This window comes from Fukomys damarensis, unplaced genomic scaffold, assembly GCF_012274545.1.
Source record: "Fukomys damarensis isolate Sample0158 unplaced genomic scaffold, DMR_v1.0_HiC HiC_scaffold_19, whole genome shotgun sequence".
Lineage (NCBI taxonomy): Eukaryota > Metazoa > Chordata > Mammalia > Rodentia > Bathyergidae > Fukomys > Fukomys damarensis.
In genome coordinates this window covers 58,910,151-58,930,285 of record NW_022900931.1, presented here as the reverse complement: position 1 = coordinate 58,930,285, position 20,135 = coordinate 58,910,151, and the positions used below count along the sequence as shown (strand labels likewise).

The window sequence follows — 20,135 nt, the reverse complement described above, 5'->3', positions numbered from 1 at the left end:
AAAAAAAAAAAAAAAAAAAGTAATAATAGACAACATTTATTAAGCATATGCCTTGTGCCAGGCACTAGTGTTAATAACATTAATATTATTATATTTTAAAATTTTGAGACAAGGTCTTGCTATGCAGTCAAAGCATAGCTGAGGGTGGCCTGGAACTCTTGATGATCTTCCTGTCTTGGCCTCCTGAATACCAGGACTACAGACATGTACCATCACATCCAGCAACATGATTTGGTTTTTTATTCCCACCTCAATCCTGTTTCAGCACTCCTAGCTTCCATATAAGATTTGGGAAGTGATAGAGCTAAAGTGACAGAACTAGTGAGCAACAATGCCAGATATGAACCTAGGGTCTGTCTGTCTCCAGAACTGGGAGACTTTTACTATAATCTTCTATCTCCCCAATGCCAATTCTTCTTTCTTCCCTTTTCCTAGGCTGGCTTTTCAGACCTCCTTCAGTATTGGCCACTCAAAGCTAGTCTTTTGAACCAACTTCCCATGACCTCAAAGCTGTCCCTTGGGCCATCTCCATCTTAAGATCTTTCCAAGGTGGAACAGGCCTTCCAGATGTCAGAAAACCTGTCCTGCCCTCCCACCTCTCTCTGTCACTGAGTCACATGGTAGGGAACTCTAGTACCACACATCCCCTTCCCTGACTTTGTCTGTGAAGTTTCAGTTCTTAATGACAAGGAAGAAGAAATGTAATAAGCAATACTAGGGACAAAGAGACAGAATTGTACTCCAGCTGTCATGCAGGTTCCTGGGCAGTATCCTTCCTCCTCTGTAAGAGGGATTATAAGGTTGCTCGGAAGATTTGCAGAGGCAATGCTTGTAAAGCATCAGAGTCTGCCCATAGCTGGCATGGGATACACAGTTCAATGATGGGTATTTGTCACCCTTCTCTTCCAGCAGTCAGCCTGTCCCTCTGTTCCTAGCCTGATATTGTCAATTGCCATTGTTTAGGCCTTGCAGGGAAGCCAGAGGCATCTGGGACAGAAAAGAAGCCTTGTCTAGTCCCTCCCCCACCCTAGGATACTGCCAGGACCCCAGGGATAAGGGACACAGCTTCTCCTCTGGTACTGCCAGGGGATGTGACAGAACAGACTCAAAGATTGGGTTCAATGAAGGACCTTGTTCTACTGCCCAGAAACAGGAGTGGTTTTGGACGAATGGAGACTGACTCTGGGGAAATGTGTGTTCATGTGTTTGAGCATTGATGGTGGTGGTGGGAAGGGCGGGCCTCCATTACTGGGAAGCATCAATGAGTCCTGGAACTGGTCCAAAGAACTTGTGCAACCTCAGGCCCCTTGGGATGAACCCAGCTGGGGCTGCAGATGACGAGTGAGGATGGAACTTCTAGTTTCCTGAGCTGAGGCACAGCAGGGGCTCAGTGAATACCTGTGCAATTAAACCCAGATGGCTCCTGGAAGACAGTAGTGTCTACACGTGTATAACGTGCCCCTTCTAGGATTCTCCCAACCTTGGGTCACCCTGTTCCCTCGTCTCTGCACAGCACACTAAGAGCACAAACTCAAAAGGCAAACTTTCTGGGTTCAAAATCCAGCTCTGCCCGCACAACCTAGGTCAATGCAACTCTGTGCCAATCCTTTAATCTCTCTGAGCCTTATGTAAAAGCCCTTATGTCATAGTTAAAGGGTCAACGAGAGAATTGTGCAAAGCACCTAGCACGTGCAAATGTTCAGTATATTTAACTATTATTGTCATCGCTCCTAGTTGGAGATCTAAAAGCATGTTGTTGCAGAGCTGGGGGCACAGTTTACTTAGGAAAGCAAATGTGAGACTCCCTTTTAAGATTCCCAATAGAGGTGGGGAATGTCAAGAAGTTATTTACTAAAAACAGACACATCTCTGGCTCCTTGGAGCTAAAGGTGCAATACGAGTGATGAAATTTTGGAGGCATGGGGCATAGGGCTGGGGAATGCTGTAATGCCAATAACTGCTGCTTACAAAGCTGCAAACTTACTCTGCAGGCATGGAGGGGTAAAGATGACTATGTATGAGTGCCCTTCTTGGCACAGTGGCCACAGGGCAGAGCTGGCCAGGTCACCAGAGCTAGGTAGGTCATGACCCTGGGCCCTGGCAAATCATAGGAGCCAAATTTATCTTCAAGACTGCCATAAGAACAAACCCATTTTTATGTGCTGGGCACAGTTGTGGCAGCCTCAGGCACCAGTCAGAAAGGCTGGGGTGTGGCTCTAAATATGCTCTTCTCTGCCTCATCCCAGCTCACACAGATATGGGGCAGGGCCAGGGGGCTAACATTTTTGTTTGATGATCAGTGTCAACAGAGCCCAGAAAGGGAGGGTGGAGGCATAAGGACTGAGCTCTGGTGACTCACTTGCATAGTACCTCCTCAGTTTCCCCACCCAGACTCAGGAAGCCAGAGAGGAAGGGGCTTAAACCTGCTGGATATGAGGACTGACTCAGAAGACAGGAGGTGGGGACGAAATGGAGGAAACGTGGCTCAGGAAGTTATGAGACCAGAGAGGGAAAGCAATTAACTTCCCTGGCTCCTATCTCCTCCCCTGTCCATAGCAACACAGTTCTGGTCCAAGCTACATCAGAGGGGAAGGAGGAGGCCAGGATTACTATTGTAGCTCTTAACAGCAGGTAAGACTGTACTGGGAGAAGCAACAGGGAGAATGACAAGGGGAAACCTGGGGCCTCTTCTTCCCTATTCTGGAGATCTGGAATACTGCTTTTCTTTTCCCTTTTCATTAAGTTTATTAATGAATTTTTGGTATACAATACAGTTACATTCATCATTGGGAACTTGTAGGACCTTTACATGATGTATCTTGTTTCTTATTTTTTCCCCATTCCCCTGCTCTCTCTTCAAACCCTCTATCTGCCCCAATTTATAAAGAATTTGTTTCCACTTTTTTCCTTTCCTAATACTTTTTCCTTTCCCCTACCCCTCCCACTTCCCGTACTCCATTTAGACCTTTTCTTCCTATTTCACATCTATTATACATTTTGATTCTTATTTGCACTTTTAGTTTCTCACATCAGGGAAACTATCTGGTACTTACACATGTGTCCTATTTATACCACTTCAGAGTATGTGCCTCCATTTAGCTATAAACGTCTCTAATTTCTCGTACTTTATGGCTGAGTACTACTCCTCTTTTCTTTTCCTGAATATGGCCTCAGATCTCCTCCCATGAAACTAACACTACCTGCCTGGGGTGGAGGACTTCACTACATTCTGCTACCTGCTACAAAGGGACAGCAGAGGCCAAAGGCCCCCTTCCACAGCTGTGACCTCACTTTCCATTTTTAGGAGGTCATATGACAGTATCCTTACCATCTTTCTAGGCCCACCCACAATCAGCATCCATATCAAGTGGTTCTCCACTGGGGGCACACATGGGAGGACTCTAACTCTCTGACGATAGGGTACCTTATTTTTCTGGTATCCAGGCTAAAACTCAGGATCTTGTGCTTTCAAGGGTGCCACTGAGCTAAATCCCCGGCCCCTAATTGGATACTTTTGTGTGGGGCAATTTCTGTGTTCCCTGCCCTATGTGTGGAGAAGACATGTAGGTGGACACTCTGAGCCAAACCCAGGGTCTCCCTAGAGATCTGGAAGAAGTAACAGGGTTAGATGGGTAGGACAGGGAATTAAAACCCAGATAAAAATGAGGACTCTTCCTCACTGCTTAGGCCTCCTGCTTTGGAGGGATCTGAAGAGCTACAGAAAGGCTTTAGTCACTGCAGTGGGCAGCTCTGAACTGGGGACTCATGGGTCAGCTGACCCAAAGATACGGCTAGTAGGGTAAGTATGCATCTTTGTGCATCATTTATTAACTAAAAGTGTAAATAAGAAGAGAAGATAAGCAATTTTTTGGGGGGAAACGGATCCATTCACCTTTTTTTTAAGGCAATGTTGGTGATGGTACCCAGGACCTCACATATGCTAGACAAACACACTTACCACTGAGCTACAGCCTCAGCCTGCATTAACTATTAAGAATTACTATTCTAGAAGAACTGTGCTAGGCTCCTGAATAGAGTAGTATGCCTGGTTGTGGCTCTGTCTACTTTAGCATAGTCTTTCAGAGTCCAAGAGGTACCTTGAAAGTAATTAAAATAATTCCTTCACTGTCCAGATGGGAGTCTTTGGGCCCAAGTGAGGTGTGACTGATCCAGAACACAAAGTTTTTGGTGGCAGAGCTGGATCCAGATGTTCAGGATGCCCTATTCCTGATCTTCTATCCCATGACAAGTCAATCACCCAGCAGAGCATCATCTCTCACAGTGCCTGGTTGTCAGGCAACTTTTTTTCAAACCCAACAATTTCCTTTTACTGGGTCAGTGGGTAAGGCCCAGGAATTTGGGTTTTATTTCACTCTGGCCCCTCAAAATGATGCGAGTGTGAGAAACACAAGAGAATGGGAAGGCCATAATGAATAGAGGAAGAGAAACAGTCAGAAGGTTGGCACCTCCCAAGAGAGACAGATTCCAGGTCCAAAAACAAGGAGGGCTGGGGGATACTTCTTGCAGGTGGGGGTACAACAGAAGACCATATCACCTTAGTCTTGGAACCCAGCATTCAAAGCCTCTATAGAATTTATCTGCGATCACTTTTTTCTCAAGTCTACTCCAATCCTGGAGGCTTCTATCCTGCTGACTCTGGAATACACTATGCCCCCCCACATTCTGTTTTCCTTACCTGCTTTAAAAGTTCTCACCAGCTGACATGAGGATGTAGATAAGAACCTTGACTGATGAATTTACTCATTACTCAGTTCATTCCACAGCCATGTTCCACCCTGGTGAGGTATTACTCTCCAAATCCCAATGCAAACCATCAAGGATGGGCCTCTGCTGCTTTGCGTAGTGTATTTTTCATGGGCAGTCTAGTAGGCCCATAGACTTTTAGGAACTTAATCTTAGACAAGCTTGAAGAGCTTTGGTACCCCGGCTGAAAGATTACTTATTATAGGGGCCGGGGATTTGGCTCAGTGGTGCAGGCACCTGCTTCACAAGCACAAGGGCCCAAGTTTGATCCCAGTACCACCGAAAAAAAAAAAAAAAAAAGAGTATTATAGCACTCTTTATTAAGAACAAGACCAGATATAATCGGTGGTGGTGCTACTAGTTAAGTGCTCGGAGGACAAAATTGAGCTTTACCTCTAACCAAATGTATGACCTACAGCAAGTCGCTTAACCTCTCCAGATGTCAGTCTCCTCATATATAAAGTGGACCTTCCTCACAGAGTTACTGTGAGATTACATGAGCAATGGAAGTAAAGCACCATTTGGTACACTAGTAGGAGTCCATAGATACAACCTATTCTTACTATCCAGCCATTAACAACAACGATGGGGCCAGGAGTGGTGGTGCAAGCCTGTAATCTGAGCACTCGGGAGGCTGAGGCAGGAGGATCGCTGTGAGTTCAAGACCAGCCTGGGCTACACAGTGAGTTCCAGGGCAGTCTGAACTACAAAGTGAGACCCTGCCTCAAAAAACCAAAAAACCCCCCAAACAACAACAACAAAACAAATAAAAACAACAACGATGATGATGTGGTGAATATGGAATGGCATTCAAATTATTTTGGTAAATAAAAAAAGCAAATTAGCTAACATGCACAATACTCGGCCATTTGCTTAATTAAAATATGTCAAAGCTGGAAAGACAATATGCATGTGGCCATATATGCAATGAAATTTCACCTCAGAAAACAAGCAAGAAGTCTGGAACATGGAAGTCTGGGAAACTGTACTCTACTTTTTGTATGGTTTTTAAAATTATTATTATTATTTTTAAAAATTTTTTTAGGTTTTTTGAGACAGGGTTGCATTTCACTATGTAGTTGAGACTGACCTGGAACTCACTATGTAGCCCAGGTTGGTCTTGAACTCACAGTGATCTTCCTGCCTCAGCTTCCCACGTGCTGGGATTACAGGTGTGTGCTACCAGGCCTGGCTGTTTTTGTTTTTTTTTGTACCGGGGATCGAACTTGGGTCCTTGAGCTTGCAAGGCAGGCCGCAGAACCGTTATCACTGGCCTGTTTTTGTTTTTTTTTTTGAGACAGGGTCTCACTATGTAGTTCAGGGTGGCCTTGAACTCACAGCAATCCTCCTGTTTCAGCTTCCAGAGTGCCAGGGTTACAGGTGTGCAGCACTATGCCTGGCTTATATGGTTTAATTTTACTACAAATTCTGAGAACAAAAGCAAAAATTTAAAAAATGCTCTAACCAGCAACAAGCCCCACTGGTGATTCTGCTAACAGATATGACTGGCCGCGAGAGGTAATCTGGCTGCCTGCTTGGGGTGAGGTGGTGGGTGTATATGATGAAGCAGTCTAAGACACTGGTCTGCCTCACAGGATGAAGGGAGCTCTTATTGGTGGGGAGGCTGGCAGGACTAAGAAATGGCTGAGCTGCTGTACTTGCTCTGGCTTCTTACTGCTTTGGCTACCAGACTGGGAATGAGGCAGTGTGATGCCTGGTCTGAGTAACTTAACTTTCTTCCCCTAGAGCACATAGTGCCTATGTGACTTGTATAGAAAGACTTGATGAAAAACCAAGTGACTGTTGCTAAGGGTGGGCCTGAGAAGAAGAGAGAGGCCATTTAATGCTAAAAGTCCACGCTAGTGTCCCCACCTGTAAAATGGGGATAATAACAGTATCTATCTCACAGAGTGGTTATGAGGACTGAGTTACTGACAATAAAAACAACTATTGTGTGACTGAGCGTTTACTACATGCTAGGAACTGTTCTAAGAGCTCCAAACATGTTAATTCACATGCACCCTATAAGTAAATATAACTATCATATTGACTAAAATTAAGAAACCAAGACACAGAGAGGTTAAATTACTTCATTTTCGGTAAATGAGAACTGTGATTTAAATTTAGATAATGTGATTTGAGAGTCACCAAAATAAACTGTTTTCAAAGCTAATAAATACAAGCAAAGAATGCTTGGCTTGTAAAGGCTCAATGTGAACTATGACTATGAAGCAGGTGAGAAGAGTGGGAGTGACTAACTTGGACAAACTTTTAATAAAGTTCCTCAATCTCCTTCCCAGCTAACGTTTGGGTATCCACTACCCTTCTTTTCTGGCCTCTGTCTCTAAGACTGACATGAAAGACTATAAGTTCAAAATGCTCTCTCTCTCTCTTTTTGGTAACGGGGATCGAACTCAGGACCTTGCGCTTATGAGGCAGGCAGTGGAACCACTAAAATAAATTCCCGGTTCTCTCTTTGAGACAGGATTTCACTATACAGTTCAGGCTAGCCTCAAACTATGTAGCCCAGACTGGCCTTGAACTCATAGCAATGCTCTGGCCTCAGTCTCCTGAGTGCTGAGATTACAGGCGTGTGCCACGACACCCAGCTTCAAAACTCTCTTGAAGCTATTTATGCCTTGAATCCAACCTACTTTTATGAGTAAAGAACAGTGTAGGACAGTGACGCCAAAACTTTTACAGCTTTTAATGATACAAACAGCCCACTGTGGCACACGTGCTATAGGTTTGCCACCACTGGTACAGGATGACTTGTGAATTCTGGAAGAGCTTTACAATTCCCTCTTAGCTCTAACGTCCTGAAACTTGAAAAATAAATTATTGTTCACCCTCTATCTTTCATAGGTAATTTATTTCCTTTCAGCTGCCCACATAAGCCTCCCTGCATGAATCCTCCTCTGTTGTGGGCAGTTTCCAATTTACGTAACCCTCCCCTGGGAGTCCCCCATTCCATGCCTGAGGATAATCTGGTAACACAGTCCCAGGAAACCCAAACTTGATAGGCGAAGGAATCCCCAACAAGCAAAGAAACCTTATTTCTTGGCACCACTATTGGTTGGCCTCCACAGGCTTCTCACACCTGTTCTAGGTCTCCCTCCTGCTGCACCTCCAACTCTAAAGGCAAAGACTCACCAGCGCTGTTGGCCTCTGACTCCAGCAGGTGGATGTCATTGCAGTCGGCTAATGAGTGCTCCAGGCAGAGCTGCAGGAAGCGAGCTTGGGTACGAGTGACCCGCTTCAGAAGCGACAGCAGGGCCACTGTCTGCTCACACTCATTCCAGCCCTTGAACCAGCCAGCGAGGATGCCCACCTGGTCTCGGAACATCATGGTGCCAGGCCCAGGGCCAGGGTGGGGCGGACGGCGATGGCAAGGGCCAGCGCCGTCACATGGTCTCGGCTCTGGGCTCCTGTTATCTCCCCCCTGAGGGCCAGGGCTTGAGGATGTTCCCTGGCGTGATGCCAACAGGTGGTGAGGGGAGGGAGCCTGTTCACATTGGGGGAAGTCTTGGTCAGGCCACACCTCTCCAGACTCCTGTAAAAGGAAGCAAAGGGATCAGAGAGAATGAAGGGCTGAAATGTCCTGGTTAAGTGTGGGCTGAGGGGGGCTATGAAAGCCTTATCTCTTCCGCTTCCAGGGTGCTTGTTCTGAGGAGTTCCTGAAGAGAAAGATGGAGCTAGTCTCAGGTAGTAACCTAACTTCCCCTAAGTCTCCAGATCCAGATAAAAGGCTTAAGTGGCACCTTAGAGAAAATGATGTCCCTCATACCCAGCTGTCAAAGACCCAAAGGAGGCAGATTTAAAGCAGAGAGTAAGCTGTAAAGATTTTTCAAAAATGGGAAGTAAGAAATTGTGCATCATGAATTAATGGAGACCTGAATTAATGGAGATCTTGCTCAAGGTGACATGACCAAGCAAACATGTGAGCCTAAGCACATCTCCCTTACCTTGCTGGTCTCTGGCCACCTCCTCCAAGACCTGAGCATAATAAATGATCACCTGACAAAAGAACCCTAAAAAACTCTTTTATTACCTCAAATGAAAATCCACAGTGTTGGTCAGTGGTGGATGACAGGGTGGTAACCCCTGGTGGAAAGTGTGATACTATACAGATAATTATCTGATCAATTAATGGTTGGGCACCTGTCAGCCCTTGGGTGTGGGCATGGTCAGGGGCCTTTTCAAAGGCCATTGACAGGCTGAAGGGCCTCCATACCTCCAACCCAGCTCTCCCACTCTGGAAATGGTACACGTCTGATCTCTTAAGATTGCACCTATCTCTACTATGAGGTAATATACCTCTTAGCCCTTTTCTTCAGCCTGCTTCAGATTCAATCTTTCTGGGCTTGGAAGTTCCCCTGGTTCCTACAATACTAGCCTGTTATCCAAACCCCACAGTCAAGAAGACATCAACCTGAGGGGAAGAGGACAATTCAAAAATGAAAAACTCATAGGAAGAAAAGGGCTAAAGGTGTAAGGGAAGTGGGAAGGGTAGGGGAAAGGAAATAAGAGAAAAGAAAAAATATGAGAAAACAAAATAATGAAAACAAAGTTTTTGTAAATAGGGAAGGGAGTGAAGGGAGGGCAGGGGTATGGGGAAAAAATGAGAACCAAGATCTGTCATGTAAAGGTAAAAGATCCCAATGATGAATTTAACTGTATTGTATACCTAAAAAGTACCAATAAACTCAATGAAAAAAAAAAAACAACAAACAAAAAACCAAAAAACCAAAAAACCAAACTACCAAACAAAAAAGTGTCCAAATTCTTCTCGGGCAGAAGAATACATAGAAGCTGTTTTAACTGGGCAAACTAAAGGCCTTTTATCAGTGGACTACTTTCTGGACGTTACTCTAAAGCCTTTTTCTAAGTGTCTTGAGCTCAAGGTTTTCACTCACCATTTTCCCCATCTGTCTCTCTTGCAACCAGTACCCTTGGCTCCATCCCAAATCACATTTAGTTCCATCCTTTTCTGGCTGCTAAAGGGCTGAAGTTCCCTGGACTGAGAATTGTACAAGAAGCCACTGAACCTGTAGGCTTAGAGGTCCTAGGGAGCTACTCCCATTTCCCTAAACTTCCACATCCCTTCTGAGGGCAGTGAGGTGCATCTGACAATGGCTGTGATTCACCTCGCAGATTCCCTGTGGGATCCCTAAACAGAGCAAACTGGCCTAGCTGTCAATCCCTTTGGTATAAGCAGGCAAAGGTATGAGGGCAAACAAAACCTTGTTCTAAGTGAAACTGGCCTCAGTAATCTTTTAAAAGGAGAAATCATATGTTGTTCTCTCCTGGCTTACAATCTTGCACTTTAAATCCAATTTTGGACAAAAGGGTCCCATAGGACTCTTGTGGCCTCTCAAACCTCATGTACCAAGTTCCTTCTGGATTCCTCTTCCCCTAGAGCATGGCTCCCATGTTATTCAGGTCTCACTCAGCTCAATGTCACTTCCTCAGTTTCCCTAACAGTCAAATTTAGGAGACTCTCCCCTGGTCACTCCACTGTATTAGTGTTGTTTCATTTCTTTTATATAAATTGGCACCTTCAAAACCATCTTATATTGTTTCTTTTTTCCCACCAAAATGCAAGCTATACAACCAGCCAGATCCCAGAATAGTGCTTGACACACACAAGGTGCACCTTGTCTTGTAAATCAACAGCTAAAGGAGGTGGTGGTGAAGGGGTAAACCACAATTATTTCTACAGCCCCGGGAGAAAAGATGTTAGAAGAAACGGTCCACAGTATGATAAAGAGGTTTAGAAGCCTGCAGAAAAAGGAAATCTCTGGGGAAAGAGAAGACCCAGATGGAATGACATGATGGGCTGGATACTCCAGACATGGCACAGAAGAGGAATCAGATAAATTCTTTTACTCCAGGAGAGATCCAGGGTAGACAGCTGTAAGTAACAGGCTGCATGGGACATGGGAAATATTTAAAATCAAGAGGATTCAGTTCTAGTCCTCCAGCCAGATTCACTTTGATCTTGGAGTTATGTCTGCTTTTTTTCTTTAGAATGTGTAAGATATGGAACTGGCCTGTGTCAAACATGACAAATACATTCTAATTTACAGGGTAAATCTGATTGGTTGGTGATAAGATGCCTGGAGTACTATGACGAAGGGGGTCCCAAAGAAATGAAGCAATGGGAAAATCTATTAATGAGAAATGATTAACGGACAGGTAGACCCGACACTACACAATATTACGTACTATTAAAATGTGTACTGGGTGTGGTGGTATACGCCTGCAATCCTAGCAACTGGGACACTGAGACAGAAGGATCACAACCTAGAATCCAAGTTGGACAAGAGTGAGACTCTGTCTCAAACCAAAACCAAACCAAACACAGGCCAGGGATACAGCTCAGTGCAAACGCCTTGAATTCAATCCCCAGTACAAAAGAAAAAAAAAAGCTTGGTCGTGAAAGATGCAAATGTTATCTAGTGTCTGATTTCTACCAACTTGTAAGAATGCCCATAAAATGAGGAGCATTTTATGTATATGTCACTTTTGTTTAGAAAAAAAGCCACATTCAGAGCCCTCTATGTATCTTACATGAATATGCACATATATAAAGAAATGTATAGGGCTGGGGATTTAGCTCAGTGGTTCGGTGGCCTGCCTTGCAAGTGCAAGGACCGGAGTTCGATTCCCGGTACCAAGAAAAAAAAAAAAAAGAAATGTATAAACTGGGGGGGGGGGTACATGATTGTAATTCTCAAGAACCTCTCTCAAAAAAAAAAAAAAAAAAAAAAAAAAAAAAAAAGGAGTATGGAATGAAGGTCAGTAGTAGAGCGTTTCCAGGTTTGATCCCCAATACCACATATCACAGAGAAAGGGGGGGGGATAAAGAGGGAAGGAAAGGATGGTAAATTGGCTGGTTGATTTTTTTTTCTCCCCAGTATTGGGGATCGTACTCAGAACCTTGTGCTTGCAAGGCAGGCAGGGCACCACTGAGCTAAATCCCCAGCCCAAATGATTTATTTTTTTGAGACGGGGTAATTACTATGTATTCTGGCTGTCCTTGACTTCACTATGTAGCTAAGGCTGACCTTGAACTGGCAGTGATACTCCTGCCTCAGCCTCCCAAATGCTAGGATTATGAGGAATTATTAAAAACTTTTTTTTTTTCTTCTTGTAGTGCTAGGAATTGATTCACATGCTAGGCAAGCACCCTAGTGCTGAGCTATAGCCTCATCCCCCCCCCTTTTAACCTTGAGACAGGGTCTCACTAAACTGCCCAGGCTGGGCTCAAACTTGTGATATTCCTGCCTCAGCAACCTAGGGTTATAAAGGCATGTGCCACCACACCAAAGCCTTAAAATTTTATATGATTTTGTACTATTTTACTAGTTGCAAGTGATTACATCATTTTTGTAACTTAAAATAATAATTAAAAAAAATTACATTCTACTTCCTAGTTTAGTGAGAAAGAGTGCTGGGATTAATTATCAGTGTTTGTCAAGGATCCAGGGTGGCTAAGTGGGTAGCTCATGTGTCTGAAAAAAAAAAATCAGTTTTTCTTCGCAGCTCTAGCATTTTGTGGCTTTCAGTCTCAAGGAGGCAACAGCTGCCTCAACATAAGGAAGAATTTTAAAATAATGTATCTAGCCAAGAATGGAACTGGCTACCATGTGAGGAAGTAATAAGCTCCCTGGCTGCTGGAAGTGGTCAAGCAAAGCCTGGATGAACATCCGTTGGGAGTGGGAGGGATTCCTTCACTGGGTGGCAACTCCTAAGATAGGAGGACATGTTGCTATTGCAGAGGGAACATCTGTGATGAGAGGTATGACATGCCAACAGCATTTACAGCAAAAAGATGACCAAATCCACAAACAGACCAAAGTCGTACACACTCTTTCCCATAGTCATTTATTGGGTTATTTTTCCTAAATAAGACCACCGTATCCCTCCAAATAAACTGTTGACTAAAGATTAATCCAGCTTCTTCCAGAAAAACTTTTTGAGACTGAACTGGGTCTCAAATATGATGCTTACAAGCCAGGCGTTGAACAAAGCAGGCCAGTGGGGACTATGCTGAGTTAAGAGTCCACACCCTGTCTAAAAGGAGAAGTTGTTAGTCAGTTTTAATCAACTACTGCTGTGCAAGAATGTGGGTCCAGTATTGTTAGACCTTAAAGTATTTTTTAAAAGAGAAACCGGAAATCTGGCTTTTAAAATAAAATTTCAGTGAGGCATGGTGCTACCTGCCTGTAATCCTAGCACTCGGGAGGCTGAGGCAGGAGGATCACTGAGAGTTTGGGGCCAGCCTGGGCTATACAGTGAGTTCAAGGCCAGCCTGAACCCACATAGCGAGACCCTGTCTCAAAAATATCCCCCAAAACAAACAAAAAACTCTATTTTTAAATGTTGGAAACTCATTCACATTAAAATGGCAACTACTACACATAGCTAACAAAACCTGTGGCATGTGGTACTTGGAATAGATGGACACAAATTGGGAACAGACTTTAAGTAGGCTAACTAGTCCTCCCTAAGGTCCCACTGCTCAGGGAACTTTATGGGTGGAGAGGATCTAGTGATGGAGGAGGCCTCTGGGAATACTCAATAAATACTGGGGAGTTTTCAAGACTTTGTTAAAAAAAAAAATGTCCCCATAGCAAGCACTCTAGGTCTTCAGGTCAGAATGGCACTATTTTATTGGTTGGCTCCCTTCCATCAAAGGACCAGAGACGCCCCCCGCAGCCACCTCTATCCCTGGTGCTTGGCAACAGCCAGAGATGACAACTTGGATAAGGCATGAACAACTATTCCAAGACATCTCCTTGTGGTAGCAGCTTACTGCGGTGGATTTGCCTCCCAAATATCCATTCTCATATTCTAGTACCAGCACCCCGAGTTTTCCTTGAAGAATTAACTGCCTTTCTTGGCCCCAAAAGTAGATAGTATAAGGCCTGGCCCAGCAGAGTCCTCCCTGGACTTTTCCAGGAATTACTAGGAAAATAAATTCTCAGTTACTGAGTGCTACCTGTGCTGCCTTATGAATGGAAGCCTGTTTACAAACAAAGCCAAAACAAATGAAGGCAGTCAAGAATTAGAGGGGAAAAAAGGGAGGACCTATTCACACAATTTGAAGACCTGGATCTAATATATTCCTTTTAGGCTCAGAATAGTTCGGGCTGTTTTTGTTGTTGTTGTTTTGAAACAGGGTCTCACTAGGTAGTTCAGGCTGGCCTTAAACTCACTATGTAGTTTAGGCTGGCCTCAAACTTGCAGGGATCCTTCTGCCCCTGTCTCCCAAGTGCTGGGATTACGGGTGTGTGCCACCACACCTGCATGCGACTGTGTTTTTATTACTTAAAATTGAGAGAGCCCAGCCCAATTCCAGACAAAACAAAATACACCACTGCTTTGGTCTCTTTGTCCCTGCATGATTAAAAATGACTCTGCCTTTGAAGAAAGACATGAGAAGGCAAACAGCTCAAACAGCCCAGCCATATCGCTGCCATTTTGCCATAATTGGACCAAGTGAACTTTTTAGGAAGCACCAACAACTCCAGAGGTACAAAACTGAGCCAACAAAATGGCTTAGAGGTTCTGGGGAAAGGTGTCCTCTGGGTTTCTTCTCTGGTCCCAAACAGTAAGGAAAGGGTCCACAGACAGGAGGCAACTTTGGAGCTCAGCTTTCTCCTTATTTGAATACAAGAATGGTTGACCACTGGCTCTCCTGTTGATACTTACTTGCTGGGTTGACCTTTGTGGAAAGTAACACAAGTTTCCTCCTCAGTGACTGATCCTTAGAAGAATTAACTGAAACAATGTATATAAAATATCTAGTAGCCTGAGTGGTGGCTCATGCCTATAATCCCAGCACCCTGGTAGGTTAAGGCAGGAGGACTGCAAGCTTGAGCCCAGTCTGGGATCTTTGGCAGCTAGGCCAAAAGGGGTGAGGATGTAGGTCAGTGAGAGGGCTCTGGGTTCAATCCTCAGTATCACACACATATCCCAACCTACCAGTAGCTTGATGTTTAACATGACTTCACATATCTTAGATTAAGTGCCATGTTCCAGCCCCTTGCTAACAGTTCTCCACGGGGTGAGTTCATCTGATTCTAAAACTGTTTTTAAAGTATATGTAGTTCTGAAAGTATAGCTCAGTGGTGGTGCTTGCGTAGTATATATAAGGCCCTGGGTTCAATCCTTAGCATCCCCCCAACAGATGTACTATAAATATATCATATATATGAATATCCTCATCTTATAGATGGAAAAACTGAGATGCAGAGAAAGTCCTTTGCCCATGACTATAAAATTGACTTCAAAGCCTTTGCTTGCTCTTAACAAAATCCTGCAGCTTTCTTTAAATTTCCTTCCATATCTAGAAAGTTGGGCCTCAGGGTAAACCCTTTAATAACATCTCTGCGTAAATAAAGGGGTCCTATCAGTCTTCCTGCCCATTCTTAGTGCTTGCTCTCGTGCAGCACCCATCAAGGACTTTAAAGAACCCACATTTAATAAACAAGATAATGGGCTAGTTAAACTAAGACTAAGTCACCATCCTAATCTGGGAACAATGTTAGAAACCAAAGGAATCTAGGCCAGGTGTGGTGGTGCATGCCTGTAATCCCAGCACTCAGGAGGCTGAGGCAGGAGGATCGCTGGGAGTTCAAGACAGCCTGGGCTACATAGTGAGTTCCAGGTCAGTGTCAACTACATAGAGACACCGCCTCAAAGAAGAAGAAGAAAAAAAAAAGCCAAAGGAATCCTCTAATAAGATCTTTATTTTCACAAACTCCTGAAATACGTAAATAAAATACGTATACTACCTCAGCAGAGAAAGAGCCTTTTATCTGAATAGTCCTAGGGAGGGAAAGGAGAGTAGGGGAGAAGTGAGGCAGGGACCCTGGAAGATAAACACAGCATGGGGAGCTCTGGAAAACCCTAGAATAGAGGAGGCTGGTATTCCTGTTCTCATTCCTAATATTGACCCTTCCTCTTTAAAAGTCTACCCCTACTCTTTCCCTTTTCTATACCTGTATTTTCTCACTGAGGAATGCAATAAATTCCTGTAGATCCAAATGTCTAAATGTGGACAATTTAAGATTTTTTTGTAGTCATTTTTGGCTTTCTTCTTCCTGAAGATCAGTAATCAGCCCACCCCACCCCACTCCTGAACTGGGGATTGAACCCAGGAGCCTTCTACCAGTGAGCTACATCCCCAGTCCACTTTTATTTTTCATTTTGAGACAGGGTCTTGCTAAGTTGCCCAGGATGGGCTGGAACTTGTGATCCTCCTGCCTCAGCTTCCTAGAGAGCTACGCCATCTCACCCAGTTTAGTCATCAGATCTTGATAGTGTCTTTTTTCCTGAAGTGCTAGGGATTGAACTCAGAACCTACTGCATGCTAGGGAGGTTTTCTATTACTGAGCAATACCCCCAGTCCTTTTTACTTAGCTAAACATGTTCTCAACTGTCCAAAAATTCAAGTGGCTCAAACAATACTGCTGGGTTGAAACATACAACCTTATTTTTCAGACAGGGTCTCTCTATATGGTTCGCTTTTGATTTAGGCTGACTGTACCCCAGGCTGGTGCCAAGATGGAGGAATCTTCCTGCCTCAACCTCCTGAGTGCTGGGATTACAGGCAAGTGCCACCACACCCAGTACAACCCTACTACTTATCACTGGCATAATTTTGGGCAAGTGGTTCCACCTTGTTGCACCTATTTTCTCATCTGTAAAATGGACCTGATACTAGTAACTACTCTCAGAGTTGTGAGGCATAAAGATTCCTTTCTCAGGGCTGGGGATTTCCACCTCCTGCCTCGAAAGTACAAGGTCCCAAGTTTGATCCCTGGTACCAAAAACAAACAGATGAACAAACAAAAGGTTCCTTTCTCTAATGCCATCACTATTTTCTCCATACCCAAAATATATTCACTTCTCTCCACCTTTACTACCACCAGATTCGATCACCATTCTCTTGCATGTGGACAAATGGATTGCCTCCTAACTTGCCTTTCTGCTTCCACTCTCACCCTTCCATTTTCCTCTAATAAATCAAAGTGAACTTTCTAAAAAAACAAAAATCTGATTGTCACTGTCCAGCTTGAAAAAAAAAAAACCCCACAAAAAATCTTCTAGTAGCTTCCTACTTCTCTTAAACAGATCTGGGCTCACATGTGCCCCCATCTCCATCACGTCCCCAGGAGGAATAAGTTTTCTTCCCAAACTACCAGAGCCACGAGGGAAGACTGCTTATAATGCTCCATCTCCACTTCCTTGCACAACACCTGGCACACAGCAGGCCCTTCAGAAGTATCTGTGGTCATTTTCCCTAAAGTTTAGTTTTTCTTCTTTTGGGGTACCAGGGACGGAACTCAGGACTCTGTGCTTGCCAGGCAGGTGCTGTGGCACTGAGCTATATCCCTGGACTGCTAAAGTTTAGAAGGTCCCCCTGGAAATCTTTGTCCAACTGTTTTCTCTCATTTTTCTGATAATCAGGCTCAACTGTCACCTTCTGAAAGAGGCCATATCAGACCACTCCGTCTACAGCATCATCCCCCTCCTCCCTTTTACCTAGGGTTTTTCTTCATAGCACACATCACATTTAGATTTCTTTTACTATCTGTGTATCTGTCCCCATCAGAATAAACTCCCTGAATTTCAGAACCTTAACTGTTTTATTCTCTGCTGTATCTTCAGTACCTAGAATCGTACCTCATTAAAAAAAATTATTAGCCCCCATCAGTACTAGGATTGAAACTAGGGAGTGCAGAGTTTTATCTCCAGCCCTTAATATTTGTTTTTTGTTTGTCTGTTTGTTTTTGCTTTTTCAGACAAGGTCTCACTATGTAGTCCAAGCTGGTCTTGAACTGGCAGCAATCCTCCTGCTTCAGCCTCCCAAGTACTACGATTACAGGCATGCACCACCATACCTGGCTCTTTTACATTTCTAAGTTTAATTTTATTTTGGTACCAGTGATCAAACTCAGGACCTTGTGCTTGCCAGGCAAGCACAGTGCCACTGAGCTACATCCCCAGCTGTCCCCTTACATTTTTTGAAACAGGGTCTCGCTAAGCTGCTCAACCTGGCCTTGAATTTATGATTTTGTCTCAGCCTCTCTGGTACATAAACTGTTCAATGAATGAATACAGACTGGAGACAGTTGAGACTTGCCCACCACTGTTCTGTAACATGCGCTCAACCAGACTCTATTCAACAAGTTTACAGTAAAACAAACAAAACTCCATTCATAGCAACCTACTTCTGAGCCCTGAAAATTCAAAGCCAAGGTGAATGGACTACCATTACTGCCCCAGAAAGAGCATGGGATGGAATCACAGTTGTTTGGCTAGCAAGCAGGAGACCAAGTTCCTGAATACAGAACTTAAAACATGTCTTTAAGGATCTTCCATCTTCACCTTGCACTTAAAAGAAACCGTTTCCAAACTAGGTCTCTTAGGAAAGTTTTTTTTTTTTTCCATAGAGTGAATGAGGAGGAAGGATTTCAACCTAGGGCTGCTGAGGATCATCTTTGTAAACACAAAACAGAAGCCTGTTGAAGATGAAGCTCACTTAGTGGAGAAATGAGAACACTGAACAAATTACTTAAACTCCTGAATGTAACTAAGTCTAAATCACTCTAACTCTGGACTTTTCAATAAAATCAATTAATAACCTCCCATAGTGTTGGAAATCAAAATCCCCTTTTTAAGCCACTATGAGCTAAAGTTCTGCCACTTATGCGTTAAGAATCTTAGCTGATAGCTTTTTTTTTTTGGTACTGGGGACTGAACTAGAGTCCTTGCACTTGCGAGGCAGGCAGCAGAACCACTGAGCTAAATCCCTGGCCCAAGGAACTACTTTTTGCTAATACATAGCACTTCATTTCAAGGCTTTAAGTACTGTACTTTATATGTATTATTTAGTCCTCATAACACTTCTTTAAAATAGGATGCCATTATTACCATTTTTTGGATGTGTGTGTGTGTATGTGGTTGACCCCAGTGTCTTTGCACTGAGCTACATCCTGATCCCCTTTATATTTTTAGATAAGGGCTAAGTTGTCCAGGTTGGGTTCACACTCATGACCCTCCTGCCCCAGCATCCCGAGTCCTTGAAATTACAGATTTGCACTACTGTGTCCAGTTTTAGGCTCATTATTGGGCCTTAGAAACTCACGACTAAGTAACTTGTCTGAGGACACAAACTTGGTAAGACAATGATGTGGGATGCAACTCTTCTCAGGCCCCAGAGCCTATCATACTATAATGCCTTATTGCTCCCAACTCTGAAGAGAAAATCCAACTCTGATCCACATCATCTTGGAATGGACAGGGTACACAGACCTTCTATTAATCCCACCTGTCCTCTAATTCCTATGTAAAATGAGGATAATGGTGGCTTACCTACCTCACAGGGTTCTTAAGATTTGAGATGAGACCATACAGGTACAGCACTTAAACAGTACCTTGTAGATAGTAAACATTCAACAAACAGTAGTCATTATTATTATTATTATTCTCTGGGCTACTAAAGTGCAGCTGAAAAATACCGTACAAATGGAAGAGATGTCCTCTTTCACATCTATCCATGAACAAACAGAAGAGATACTACTGCTAAGAAATGAGGGGCTGGAGATTTAGCTCAGTGGTGCCACTACCTGTCTTGCAGGTGCAAGGTCCTGAGTTCAATCCCTGGTTAAAAAAAAAGAAAAAAGAAAAAGAAAGAAAAGAAAAGAGATTTTCTTTCTCTGACCCACTGCTTAAGCAGTTTCCTACACCTGGAAGGCACTGCATCACTGTCACAACTCCTACGGAATGCCCCCCAGCCCAAATACCTTTTCTGTGAAGCCTTTCCAAGTAAAGAGCTCCTGTCAGTACTAAATCCCCACAACATATAATCTGAACCTCATGTTCTGCCTAGTGTACTTGTCCAGGTCCTCTATTGGAGTGTGAGCTCCCTGAAAGCAGACCTCAGTGCTTGGGGAGGGTGGGGCACGGAATGAGGTCTATTTCCTCTTCAGAGCCCTAGAGAGGAAAATAATCTCTTGGAAAAAGTTGAGAGGTTTGTGGAGACCCCAGACTTACTGAGGCTGAATGGACCTGAGAAGTAAACCAGGAAGGGTAAAGTAGGTTACCAAGAATAGAACTTGGGGTAGCCCAATCAGGGAAGAGCACAAAGAAAATTCCTATATTATGAAAGCAAGTGGGGATAAGAGAAACAAGGGAAGAGAGAAGAGGGAGCAGGGAAGGTGTGTTGAACTGAGTAAGATTTGAAACACTTGGAATTGAAGAATGCTCCAATGACTCCAAAGAGGGCAGATCCCAACTTGCAGACTCAAAGAGGAACCCAGTGAGGGTGAGTGTGCAAATATATATATATATAT

The 20,135-nt window shown here is 43.8% G+C and overlaps 1 protein-coding gene across 3 annotated transcripts in view; it reads right to left on the bottom strand.

Annotated features, from left to right (window-relative positions):
• The window catches only part of Samd4b (sterile alpha motif domain containing 4B), a 41,579-nt gene that overhangs the window by 17,990 nt on the left and 3,454 nt on the right, over window positions 1–20,135 (bottom strand). For all 3 annotated transcript variants that reach the window (XM_010614522.3, XM_010614523.3, XM_019206123.2), the window contains exon 2: window positions 7,918–8,317. In XM_010614522.3, coding sequence (XP_010612824.1) covers window positions 7,918–8,113 — 196 coding nt within the window. In that variant the 5' untranslated portion in view covers window positions 8,114–8,317. The remainder of the gene's footprint in view (window positions 1–7,917; window positions 8,318–20,135) is intronic.